The sequence below is a fragment of the Erpetoichthys calabaricus genome, chromosome 12 (assembly GCF_900747795.2).
Source record: "Erpetoichthys calabaricus chromosome 12, fErpCal1.3, whole genome shotgun sequence".
NCBI classification, from domain to species: Eukaryota; Metazoa; Chordata; class Cladistia; order Polypteriformes; family Polypteridae; genus Erpetoichthys; species Erpetoichthys calabaricus.
The window spans coordinates 3850668-3865043 of NC_041405.2; the positions used below are offsets into that span (position 1 = coordinate 3850668).

Sequence of the window (14376 nt, forward strand, 5' to 3'; positions counted from 1 at the left end):
CCAAAGACATGCAGGTTAGGTGGATTGGCGATTCTAAATTGGCCCTAGTGTGTGTGTGTGTGTGTGTGTGTGTGTGTCTCGTGCGGTGGGTTGGCACCCTGCCCTGGATTGGTTCCTGCCTTGTGCCCTGTGTTGGCTGGGATTGGCTCCAGCAGACCCCCCCATGACCCTGTGTTTGGATTCAGCGGGTTGGAAGATGGATGGATGGAGATAATCCCAAGCCTAAAAGTGCAATGATTTTGTGCAACTTTTTATACATCACGTTTTTTTGTCACACTTTATAATTGCACTTATTTTAAAGCCTACGTATATATGTTTGGTATCGTCCTTTTCAGAATTTATCAAACTTTAATGTTTAGATTTTCAGATTCTTATTCCGTTTTTAAATTATAAACTAAAAAAAATATCAAGAACTCGCGTCTCAAGACAAGACTTTGTGCCAAGAAATTTAACCAGGCCCGGGGCTGGAAGTAAAAGACAAAGAGTAGGACAGCTGCTGCACAGGCTTTTAAAAGTCCAAAGCGCCGCCGGAGATGCAGATCACGTGGCACAGCAGCAGCTGATCGAGCAAAGAGGAGGTAAAAAAACATATTTGTTTCCCATTGTGTCACCGTTTAAAGGGGGGGGGGGGGTGTCAGAGGAGCAACTGCGTCTCCTTGGGGTGTGTTCAGCCCCCCCCCTCCCCCTTCACGTCTGCCACGCCATTGTGAAGTGGCTGGTGCATAGCGCAGGCTTGGGATGGGGGTTGGTGAGCAAAGGGGGGGGGGGGGGCACCCCCTAGTCTACAATACAAGAATGACCCGATGTGGCATAGAATTAAATAAACAGTTCAAATAATTGGCAAAGATTGGCTTCAGACCAACAGATTGAACGGGAGCTAAAATCTGCAGCCACTGCAGCCCTCCAGGACCGAACCAGAGGATCTCTCGTGTTGTACGTACCACTGGAGGCCCAAAGCCCAGGGTTCCTTAATCCTCGTAGCTGCATCACATACGCCGTACTGCCAGATGGGCACTCATTGCTGGTCCGCTCTCGCATACACAGAGCCCCCAATGCACCCTTGGATGCCAAATACTTTTTTGTTGCACTTTTTAAAAAGGAAACATCACAATTCACCAAGAAAAAAGTGAAAATTTTTATGGAGCACACATTTGTTTTATGCAAAGAGCATCACAATTGCTGCTGATCATTTTACACCCTGCCAATGAACTGTAAAAACTATTAAACTACTGCAACAATCTATTATGATATGTACAAGGTGCAACGGACACCATTGATGAAATTCAGTAAATCACCGAGCCAACTGCGCCTGAACTGGCAGCACAGAGAGGCTGCAGCGGCTCAATCCCAGGGGCAGCGCTGCTGCAGGGGGCGCCAACATATGGATGGCACGGACTGATCAGCTCCGGCGTGCTGGCAAATTGCACTGGGAACCAAGTAGAGCCGGTTGCGGCGGTTTAAGGGTTAATAACAGTGGGCAACTCAATAGGTGGGTAATTAGGGCCAGCAGGACTCCATTAAGTCATCTGCACTAAAATTAAAGTTTGTTAAGCTCTGCTTGTTTTCTAATTTAGAGAAGGTGGGAAGAGTGGGATTGAGATCAAACAGGACAGGATTTTGAGGCCTAAGTACTACCGGCTCTGTTCAGAGTTGGGTTTGTTGAACTGGATGCTAGCGTCTTCTCCAGAGGAGATTCTTGCAGCACCTACTGCTGATGTCACCCTAAACTAAAAATCTGGTGTGCTGTCCAGGGCTGAGGCAGAGTGGTGGCTCTGAGGCTTAGGGGTTTGCACTGGCAGTCAGAAAGGTTGCCGGTTCGAATCCCGTAAATGCCAAAAGTGACTACTTCATTGGGCCCTTAACCTGCAATTGCTCCATCCTGGGTAGGACGTTAATCTGCATCCAGCCCTGCATGTAGGCCCTCCAACTTACAGGGACAACTTGGGTGTTGCCACCATAAAAAAACCTCCCACTGTTCCATTCCACCTGAACTGGGGTGGTGCGGAGGTATCACCCGTCACACAACTGCACTCGGGTCCTAATCTGGGATCCCGAGGTGGCTTGTCATGGTGGTGGGTGCAGCCCGCTCCTAACCAGGATAGGCTCCCCCAAGTCCAAAAAACTTCAATAACCCCTGTAGGGTTTTCACACCCAGTAATACTACCAGGACTCTGGACTAGGCTGGCACGGTATACCAGTATTGAAAAACCCAAAATTTAAAATAAAAAACGGTAAGGTACCAGCATTTCGGGAAATCCAATACTGGAAGTAAATGTCAGCTTTCCTTCCCTCAACACTCGCTGTTGCAGTTGCGGAGAAAACGTCCATCTCGTAGACTTCCTCAGAGGAAACTAAAATGCTTTGACGCAAATCAGGACTTCACGAAGGGAAACCGTTGCTTTGCCATGATCGGTGTGTAGTGTGGAACGATGGCGCAGCCCACCGAGGAAGGAGGGGGACTAAGATGATTTAGAGATTTTTTTTTTTTTTTTGGGGGGGCTTCTGAACCATTTTGGTAAAATCAGTATGAAGGTCCAAAAACTGGTATCAATAGTGAAGTCAGCATTTTAGTACCAACCCAACAAGGAGTCCTGGGGCTGCTGCAAGTTTTTGTTCCAATCCAGCTTCTTAGATGTCCATAATTGCTTAAGCAACATTCTTGTGCTTCATTTTCGTTAACTTGCTTGTCGAGATTCCAATGTCATGATTCTGTACTTCGTTGTATTTATTTATTTTAATTCCTTGCTTTCTTTGTCAGTTGCCAATTAAAAACGGAGATGCAAATGGCCAAGATGCCCGCGGCCCACCCTTTAGTAAATGGCTTTATGATGACTGCACTGAGTTAATCTTCTCCGTGTCACAAGTCACTTGGATGTTATGATCAGGGTTGGGTGGGGGAAAATAAATCAAAAAGAAAAATTTTGCAATAAGAAAGTCCAGGATGAATGCCAAAGGATTCAGTAGAAAGTTCTGTGGTCAGCAAAGATTGGCTTCTGAAAGTGATTGGAGCTAAAAAAAAAAAAAAAAAATCTACGGCCACTGGATCCGAACTCGAGGACCCCTGGTCTACTGTGCGGTGGTACATAACAACCTGAGATGTCTTCTGTTTGCGAGGCCCTTTACTTTTCGGGGTGGGGGGGGGGGGGGTTCACCACATACGCTGTACTTCCGGACGAGCGCTCATTGCTTGTCAGCTCTCACATACGTGGAATCCCCCCTCATGGCTTAAGGCAAAAACTAAACCAGTTTTATTATGATGGGAGGGTGGGGGCAAGTCGCAGAGTGGTGGGACAAAGTTTCTGGAGGATGTCATCCCACACGATTGCCCCCCAAACTCACTAACATTACGTAAATTAAGTCAGACGGAAAGTCACATAAGGGGGTCTTAAAATTGCTAAACGTGTCCAAATGCTACACCACTCCTGCATTTTCTTGTTTGTTGTGGTCACCTATTTGATGAAATGGACGTTGCTAACATTTCATTTTATTAGACAAATAAAGCTTGACATTTAATTGGGATTAATCTTTAACTGGGCAGAATCACAGGTGTGCTGTTGAGCTTAACTCCCGTCAGTCGTCGCAGGCCTCGCCTTTTGTTCTTATCTGCCATATCATCACTCTGAAGTGGAGCGTCAAGTGTTTTTCAAACATTCAGTGTTTACTTTCACAAAACGACTGAACGTCGACTGTCGCGTTTCCTTCTGATCCCTGCATTGGCCAGAGTCCAGAATTCAGCAGGGCCTCACAGCGCATGCCAGTGTGAATTTGGATCAACAACTACGTTTCTTAATGGGCCTGCGCTCTCCGTCATCTCTTCTGATCTGGACAGACGGTTCCACACCGGGATTATCACACCCCCCCCATCTTCAATTACAGCACACCAGTTTGAGAATGGATCACCCCGACACTTTTTGGGAGGAACCCAGTCCCACTCATTCCTGCTCAATGCCCACCTTGTTGTCCCTTTCGTTCTTGGATTACTACCAACGTATGTCATGGACTTGTTTGAATGAATATTATTAGTTGTTGGACACCTCTATCCAAGGCGACTACATAATCTGGTTCCATTTCTTTTGTTTCCCCCCCGTAAATTGCAGCACCGGAAGGCTTGTTAAGTTGGGTAACAGTAGTGGGATTTGAACCCACAACCACAGGGTTTGAGGTCTAAAGCCTTCACGACTACCTGAGAATGGCATATCAGAGGACAGATTCTTCTTCTCCACACATTTTCCGTTTAGTGCCCAGTCTATAGGAGGACTGGCTTAGGCCTTTCATGGCGGTCTCTCGGAAGTCTCTCTTTCGGCTCCTCCCAGCATGTTTTAGGATTTATAAAATCTCCGCCATTTCCATTTGACGCACCATCTGGACCCTCCGTTGCCTCAGATGCACACACACACACACACACCACTCCAGATTAAATACCCACCAAGCACCCTTCATCATTGCCACTCTCCCAAACATTTATGAATCTTCACTCATGGAACACACTGGCTTCCTACCTTCCTGTTTTAGTTTGGGAAAATGGTTCAAAGGTTTTAACAGAAAATAAGCAGGCAAGAATCAGAGAGGAAAGGTCCAATACTTCAATTGTTTACTTGTTCAAATATAATATCAGTTACATACAATATAATAGCAATATACATGCAGATATAGGAATTGTACTATTGACTTACAGTAATATATATAAAGATATATGATTTATACTATTGACTTACAGTAATACAGATATGTGAATTATACTATTGACTTACAGTAATACAGATATGTGAATTATACTATACTTACAGTAATATCAAAAGACCCAGAGCCATCATCCTAGACCAGTAGACTGAGGGAGCCCGCGTGTCAGTCTCGTCAGAGGATCAACTCGTGAGCCTGGTCCAATACCGGGCGGTGTGCACGTTCCCCACGGTTGAGCTTCCAAAGAAACTGAGGGCGGAACCTTCCCTTATATACTAATTGAGTGTCCTTGCCCAAAATGGCTTACGTGTAAGCAGTGTATACAGAAGTGATCAGTTTCTGCACACCTTCTTCCCACGGGACATCTTATTGTTTTTCTTCTACTTGGCCCTCACTGAGATGGTGCCTAGTATCAGAAGACACACAATAACAAGCGTTGCTTGCAATGAAGCCCCTCGAAGTGAAAAACAAGTACATAGCCTTGACTGTATTCCCATAACATTCTGAAACTCTTTATGAGAAGCAAGTTTTTGCACATTCTTTCGCTATCATCCCAAACATTCCAATCTTTGTAGCTGGTTTTGCACTGAAGCGACCAACCCCCCCCCCTCTTACTCCTTTATTTCATCCCTTCTCCTGTTACAGAGAAAACCTTTTTTATTACACTTCCCTACATCATGGCAACCACTAATCAGCCCGACTTCCCTTTGCCATCACACACACAGGGCTGCCATCTCCTTGATCTCGACTTCTGATGAAATGAGCTCCATCTCATTGGATTTCTTCAGGTCACCAGTTTCCTTTTGGCACAAAGCCATCTCCTGGGTTTGCCAGTGGCGTTGTCAACATCACTCATCGCCACTTGTTGGCATCCATTTGAATGAGCCCAGCGTTCAATGGGTCATCTGAGCACACGCCCGCCTTAAAGCTGAGAAGCGCTCGGTCCAACCTTCCCCATTGCTCCATGTACACTCTTTTTCAATTGATCGAGAACAGGGGGTCTCAACTTGTCGATTTTCCTCTTCAGACAGCCACCAATACAGGGAAGTGACCATCCAGAATGATCACCCACCTGCCCAATGTAAAAATCACTCCAGTTTGAACTTGTTTCGGCAATTAGTTGCCCTCCCTAGATATCCAAGTGGCCACTCCAGGACGACCTCACTGCCCCAATACAAGCAATCGGAAAGCCAGCACACATTTCAGATCTAGGACACCCGTCCTTCGTGTATCAACGTATTGAGCTCCCACAAACCTACTTGGACTCTGTTAAATCTTAAAATGTCATGTCGTTCAGAACGAACGTGGATTTTCTGTATTCTACTAATATGTGCAATTGCAGCCCAGTTTTTGTGATGTCAGAACTACATATGGCCGAGCTCCATTTGGATTATCTGGGTCTCTCTCATCCTGAGCCTATGAAGACGTGCCAAGTCTCCACTCGGATTAGCCCAGAAGCGTGCGTTATTTTCTCAGGGTGTATTTCCATACGCTTTAATAACCCAAATATCTAAACCGACATGTAAACCTTCATTCCGATTAGAGGAATCAGGTTGTTGGCCTCCAAGAAACTGAATTAACAGAGGCAGACTTCGCCGTGAATGATCCGATTTTTGTGGCCAGGTAAACCCCATACCCAGGTCACCGTGAAGCAGTTTGGATTCTGCACACATCTGTTGCGCTCCATTAGCCTGAGCATGCATAGAAGTGTCCACCAAATAAATTTCCAAAGGCAAATGTTCGGGCGACAGAGTGAATTTGTTCTCCTGGTCTAAATCGTCATCTTCTTTCGGCTGCTCCCATTAGGGGTTGCCACAGCGGATCATTTCCTTCCATATCTTTCTGTCCTCATCATCTTGCTCTGTCAACCCCATCACCTGCATGTCCGTTCTCACCACATCCATAAACCTTCTCTTAGGCCTTCCTCTGTTCCTCTTATCTGGCAGCTCTATCCTTAGCACCCTTCTCTCATTATACCCCTCATCTCTCCTCTGCACATGTCCAAACCAACGCAATCTCGCCTCTCTGACTTTGTCTCCCAACTGTCCAACTTGAGCTGACCCTCTAATGTCCTCATTTCTAAACCTGTCCATCCTCGTCACACCCAATGCAAATCTTAGCTTATTTAACTCTGTCACCTCTGGATCTGTCTCCTGTGCCACCGTCTTCAGCCCATAGAACACAGCAGGTCTCACTACCATCCTGTAGACCTTCACTTTAACTTTTGCCGATACTCGTCTGTCACAAATCACTCCTGACACTCTTCTCCACCCTGCCTGCACTCTCTTCTTCACCTCTCTTCCACAATCCCCATTACTCTGTACTGTTGATCTCCAGTATTTAAACTCATCCACCTTCGCCAACTCTACTCCCTCATCCTCACCACTCCACTGACCTCCCTCTCATTCACACACATGTATTCTGTCTCGTTGGTCCTACTGATCTTCATTCCATTCCTCTCCTCTTATACCTCCACCTCTCCAGGGTCTCCTCAACCTGCTCTCTACAGATCACAATGTTATCAGCAAACATCACAGTCCATGGTGACTCCTGTCTAATCTCATCTGTCAACCTGTCCATCACCATTGCAAATAAGGGCTCAGAGCTGATCCCTGATGTAATCCCACCTCCGTCACTCCAACCGCAGACCTCACCACTGTCACATTTCCCTCATACATATCCTGTACAACTCTCATGTACTTCTCTGCCACTACAATACCACAGCTCTTCTCAGTCACCCTGTCATTTGCTTTCTCCAGGTCCACAAAGACGCAATGCAACTCCTTCTGGCCTCCTCTAAACTTCTCCATCAACATCCTCAGAGCAAACATCATATCTGTGGTGCTCTTTCTTGGCATGAAACCATCCTGCTGCTTACTAATCATCACCTCACTTCTTAACTGAGCTTCCACTACTCTATACCATAACTTCATGCTGTGGCTCATCAATTTTATCCCCCTGTAGTTACTGCAGCCCTGCACATCCCCCTTATTCTTAAATATCGGCCCACCAGTACACTTCTTCTCCACTCCTCAAGCATCCTCTCACTTTCCAAGATTCCATTAAACAATCTGGTTAAAAACTCCACTGCCATCTCTCCTAAACACCTCCATGCTTCCATAGGTATGTCATCTGGACCAACGGTCCTGGTCTAAATGACCCATCTTAATATTTTCAGAAATTGCTAAATTTAGGTTGACGAGTTGCACTGAGAGCTGCTAAACTCAGCCATGCCACCTCGAGAGCAGGAGGGTAACGTGAACAGGAATGGGCGTCGCGTAGTCCGATTACTTTTTAAAGTATCGGCGACCCTCACCCGTCACTTACTGAAGTAAAAATACCCGCGTAGATGTTAGTCTGGCGGTACCAAGTGCAAGGCCGAGTCACACATATCGGTACTCCAGTCCGTCGCAGGGCTGTCACACAGCCAAGCAGAAGAGAGCACGCAGTGTGCAATCCGGCCACAGAAACCCCGATAAGGAAAGCATCAATTTGAGTAAACATATTTATAAAAACACATGACGACGCTCCCAGACCTCATGTTTATGTCGAATTCATGGTTGCCGATGATGACGTTTAACTCATTTCAACAAAGATGACGACCTGTGCATGTTAAACGCGGATTATGAAGAAACCCGATTTCTGCCTTGACCTGGCTGTTCACCTCAATCTGGTAATGTGTGTATTTATAGTGCAGTGGAGTGTGTACACCTGATGAGCCCAGAATGAGGGCGAAACACGCGTCGTGTACTCTTTGCATTTATTTGACAGTAAACTATTTCAACCATTCTATGATCTGCTCCTCACAAACTGAGGGCACCGTGGCGGATGTTAGGAGATTGCTGGCCAACCACAAGCGTTACCTGGTAGGTAACCACCCATACAATCAGATTGTGACACAGACTTCGAATGCCGTGAATATATTATATATATATATAACACTCCGACTATTCTGCATTGGCTTATTAGATCAGATAACCGTTATTAATCCCATGGGGAAATTCAGAATTAGGCTTAGTTCTAAAGTCTCCCCCTAAACCACAACCTTTCAGCACACATCACTAACCCGCATTGGGATCATCAGAGTGTCGCTCATCTCTTTACAGTACACAACAGAATCCACTGGCATTAACTGCGTGCCACACATTTTCTGATGGCACCCATCATCTCACGGACATGGTATTAGACCAGTAGTCTGCACATTCTTACTCTACTCATTAGTATCCTCTGGGATAAGCCCAGCTCATTTGGCACACGTGCCAGGATTAGTCTACTCTGACAGGGGCACACATCAGCATGCCCTGGCATCAATCTGCCATGCACCCTCCAGCTACACACTTGTACCCGATGGACAGAATCGGTGCCTGTCCCTTTTTGATCTTTGCCACTCAGTACACACTGTCACCCACTGTCCAGGGCATTTCACTGATTTGTGGCACACACCCATTTTCAAGGGGATTAGCCCATTAAATAGCAAAACAGGCATTGGACGCACCGTATACAATGCCAATCCCTCTCCGGTAAACCCATTGTTCAATTTCCTCAGATGGTGCACACACACTCCGATGCTGGGACTCTTCTCATCACTCAACATCTCTTCAGAATTTTGTCCAATTCTTCTCCATCAATTAATCAGTCAATCTTTATTTACGCCCGCATATTACTGAAAACAGGACAGCGAGGAGAGTCCCGCCCAGCTTCCCACTCCCCTTGGCATGCAGCCTCTCTCTGGGATTAGCGTGAATATATCGCTCCTGCAAGCAAACTATGATACATAGCAAAATGAAAAGTCGCAAAATCATCTGGAATGTTCAAACAAATTATAAAAAAAATATATGATCTAAATCCGTTAGGTAGATCGCTTGTTTGCTAACTAAGCGGAGTTAAGGTTACGCCCGGAGACAAACACGTGAGTGAGGAGGGCCCCGCTGCCTGAGGAGTCTCTCTCGGATTAATGGGAATAAATCGGTACTGCAAACGAACTAGGATACTTGGCGCGATGAGAAAGTCGCAAAAATCAACAGAACGTTCAAGCAGATTATAGAAAGAAAAAAAAAAAATGATCCAAATCTGTCAAGTAGTTCTCTCTCGTGAAAAACAGACAGATAGACAAACGGGTCTAAAAAAAAAAGATTAAAAATTTCATGCTTGGACCACAAAATTTTTAAAACCGTTTTTTAGTGACCAGCTATGGGCCAAGGGAACCTACTGTACATTCCCAATTTTAAGTCCCAAGTCCTCATGGTTCGGGAGGATAGATAGGATAGGCACAATATAATAATTTGATGGATAGAAAGGTAGATGTGAAAGGCACTATATAAATAGACAGACAGACAGAAAGGAAAATGTGAAAGGCACTATATGATAGATAGAAAGGTAAATGTGAAAGGCACGGTATGATAGATACAGACAGACAGACGTGAAGCATAGTTGGTGGAATTACATAGACAGACAGACAGCACCTTTAACAGGCTAACCAATCACAATATAAATTTACAACAATAATACATTTGAAATAAAAAGTAAATGCAGCCGCTTTCACAAACACTTAAGAATAAAATTAAAGGCAGCAGTGCCCACCCATAAGACACATGAGGTGGGGGGGGGGGGTGCCCCATCAGCTATGAAATGAATGAGCCTTAAGATTTAGGTGCCCCTAATCCCAGAGGGGCCACAGAAGCGACTTTAGTCAACGCTGCTTAAAAATGACGGGTCTACTGTACAAGAAGGGGCTTTTCAATAAATAAAAAGTGTAATTCAGCACAGCAATATTATTTAAAATCTGAGATATGGGGATTACAATAAAAAAAAAAAAAAAACATTTGTGGTGATCTGTTGGGGAACAAACCCATTGAAGGTGATAACTGTGGTTAGCCAGACACAACAGACCCCCCCCCCCCCCCCCCCATAACAGTTCAAGCTGCAGGACTCCTCAAATGTAGCTCCGTAAGTAAATAGTAAAATAATAAAAATATAATTTATATAGCACTTTTCATAGCAAGTGGGGAGCCACATCAACCACCAGCAATGTGCAGCACCCACCTGGATGATACAACAGCAGCCATTTTTGCACCAGTATGCTTACCACACATTGCAATACCAGTTATTTGTGTGTAGCTGAAAAAATAAATAAATAAATCACACAAGAAGTGGCGCAATGGGCTTTAACAGATGCTGCCTCTTGACAGCCCCCCAGCCTTGACTCTCGAAGAAGATGAGGAAAAACTCCCAAAAAAGGAAAAAAAAAATGGAAGAAACCCTGGGAAAGGCGGTTCAAAGAGAGACCCCTTTCAAGATAGACTGGACATGCAGTGGGTGTCCCCAAAAAAAAAAAATAAAGTGGGGGGGGGGGGGGGGGGGGGGATACAATATGCATTAGCCACTACCAAATAAAGGGGTGAGAGAGATAACCAATCAGAGACAGGGGATGATTAATGACGAGGCCATGGTGGGTACTTCGGCCTCGACATCGGGATACACCCCCACTCTGTATGAAGGACACCCAGAGAGTCAGGACCTCGGTTTTACAGGTCATCTGAAGGACAGTCCCACTTGTATGACAGTATCACCATCACTGCCCTGGCATTGGGATCCACACACAGACCACAGGGTAGGCTGGCCTCACCCACACCTCCTCCAGCAGCAAACCAAGCTTTTCCTAGATGGTCTCCCATCCAAGTACAAACCGTGCCTGAAGTGCAGGTGGTGTGGCACCTTAATCACAGTTCTTTATGGAGAGTTTACTGGATGGTGGGGTTCTTCATGGAGTTATTGCATGACATGGAACAGTTTAAAATTCTGGGAATGGTTCTTAGCAAATGATTTTTGTGGGGATGCACTTTGAAGGCTCCGCGACTAGGGGTCTGCATAGACAATCAGTAGGTTGCCAGTTCAAATCCCATAAAAAAAAACAAAACAAAAAAAAAAAAACCACACAACTCAAGTGTTCCAGTGTGGCGCTGAGGTGTCACCCGCTGCACTCGGGTCCCAATCCAGGTGGCTCATCGTGTGGTGGGTGCAGAACACGCCATCCACAGCTGCTTCCAACCTCAGTCTTTAAAAAGATTCTTAAGATGTGGACCAAACAAAAATCTTTAAAATGTCTGCTTTGCAACCAAGAAGGATACAACAGAACTCCTGTGCGAGTGTAAGCAGGGAGTCTCCGTTAAAAACCCACTGGGATTACACAAGTCTGTATAGTTATCACCCGTTTATGACCTGAGGAAGTAAAAGTTCTGTCCGGGACCTTCATGTGGTCGGTTCTTTTGAGAACCAAAAATGGTTTCCCTTTGGCATCTCTCTGAAGAATCTCTTTGGCATCTTCATTTTTAGGAGGGCGGGAAAGAGAGAGAACGCTAAATCCACATAAATGGCTACAAATAAACGTCATAGGACTACAGTTACGGGCAACTCGATTAAAGTACAAGACTGGCGAGTCTCACGCTGTAGTAGCTTTCTCGAGAAGGCCCATAGATTTCCAGTTTTTGTCCATGTTTATTATGGGGAGGAGAACTGCGCCAGTGATGGGCGAAACTCATCACGAGAGATAAAAGAAACTTCAGCCGCTCAGCTCAGGCTAAGGAGCGTCCGCCGAAACTGGAGCGCTCCGCCCTGTGTGTGTATGCGGGCTGCTGAGAATGTCTTTCAAAAAAAAAAAAAAATATATACAGATAGATATAGATATATATATACACACACATATATATCACACTTTGTTGACAACAATTTCTGAAATGTTTAAATTATTAAACAAGGGGGACAATATAATTTCACCAAGAAGATGTGAGCACTGCCCCAAAATAAAGTTCAAAAACGGAATCCGAAGTTTCTTTACAAAGCAGGTGCGACCGAGCGAAAGTCTTACCGTAGACAACCAGCGCAGCAGCGACCACCCAGCGGCTCATCATTTCGTTTTGTTACCTTCTGAAGACGTCCTCTCAGCGTGGAAGTCCTTAAATCGTGGACAACACCGAGCGAATGAAAACAATAATAATGAAGGCAGTGCGTCACTCAGCGAAACTATACCGCCTCGGCCAGGTGAGAGTCCTAATGACATGCAAGGCCCGCCCCGGAAGTAGGTCATTCAAATCGGTGACATTCTGGCGCCAATGAGGAAAGGAAGGCAGCAGGTGAGGAAGTGAGCAGCGCCACCTGGGACAGCCGCATTTGTACGCACGGATTTATTGAATTATACAGCTGTATTAATGAATAAGTCTGCGATCTCGTCAAAACTATGGAGGACTATTTCGGACAAAATTAAATAAATAAATAAATGCGCAAATAAATTAAAGTTCTGTGAAATGTGAGCATAAATAAATAAATGTATCATGAAATGAAGCCTTAATAAATAAATGTGCCATGAAATGAGAGCATAAATAAATAAATGTGTCACGAAATATGTTTTTTGTTGCTTATTTATTTATTTCATTTTGTCCGTAACATTCCTCCAAACCATCATGAAATACGACTTGAAATAAAACTGTCACTTTCACTCGTCAAAGTTGAGAGGGTGGGCTCTAACACACCCTCTAGTTATTGATTGGTTGAGTGTTACCTTCAGCCTAGAGTAATCGAACTATGAGCCATATGATTCTCAAGGTACCAAAGCGCATGCTTAAAGTTGTGCTTGTGAGTGTCCATGGCGAATATGACTGCTACAAAAAGTTGCCCAGAGTTGCTACGTGAAGCGGCAGTTTTAATTCAGGAAGCTCTAACCTCTTCATCCCCTCAGGAATCAGCACATGAGGTTTCAGCTGTAAGTGCCCCACTTGATAGCCGAAGACCTACCCCCACTTTGTCGAGTACTCACTCTACTCCTGTTCAAGATATACTACTGTATTTTAGGTGGCTGTGCTAATAGCGCTGTAAATTTGCAATAGTTATTTGTCTGCAAAATACAAACCTGCCTACAAGTAAACAGAAAGACCTGACGGTAGCCACATCACAAACGAAATATCAGTTGCTGAATACTGAAGAGCTATTAAATCTAACAGAAATATTTTGTGAATGTCGCACAATAGTTGAGTTGGAGCCATCATTTTATAAACATACTCGCCTCTTTATATTCACTTTGTTACAGTAGCCAGGTTTCCATCCAAGGAGTTTTTGCGAAAAAATATTTAGCGCTTCAAATTTTTTTACCGATATAGCCGATGGAAATGCTAATTATCGATAAAATGTTGTACATGTCGACATAATATTTTTCCGTTTAACTTTAGCGCATAAATTCTATATCGATACTTCAGATGTCGCAAAAACTACATTGGAAACAGTTTTTGTCGGAAAAAAGGGCTTTAACGCAAATAAATGTGTCACATTTTCATCATCAAAACGAGAATGGCGGAGCGGTTCGCATGGTCTGATGAAGAGAGTTTTTTTTTTTGATTAAACGTCGTTATTTTGTATTAATTCAAATTTCAGTTTTAATTAAAAACCTTAAGGGAAGCAGGTTAATTCAGTTGTTATCGCACTGTGAAGGGATGTTGAAAGGTAGGCTCACCTGTACAGATCCGATGCTGCAAACACAGCTGCATCATGGGCACTTCCAGGAGTGCCAACGCAAATGTCTCGTATCATGCACCTGTCATCAACAAGGGCCTGGAGAACAATAGATGGCCACCCTTTGCGATTAATGTAATCGCGGTAGCCTTCCGTCGGGGGAAGAATAGGCACAAGCGTGCCATCCAGCGCACCGTA

At 44.7% G+C, this 14376-nt stretch overlaps 1 protein-coding gene across 1 annotated transcript in view; it reads right to left on the bottom strand.

The window, feature by feature from the left end:
- The window catches only part of zgc:92313 (uncharacterized protein LOC436869 homolog), a 36178-nt gene extending 23431 nt beyond the window's left edge, over positions 1–12747 (bottom strand). The window contains exon 1 of the mRNA XM_028814902.2: positions 12545–12747. Coding sequence (XP_028670735.2) covers positions 12545–12587 — 43 coding nt within the window. The 5' untranslated portion in view covers positions 12588–12747. The remainder of the gene's footprint in view (positions 1–12544) is intronic.
- Positions 12748–14376: the final 1629 nt, after the last annotated feature.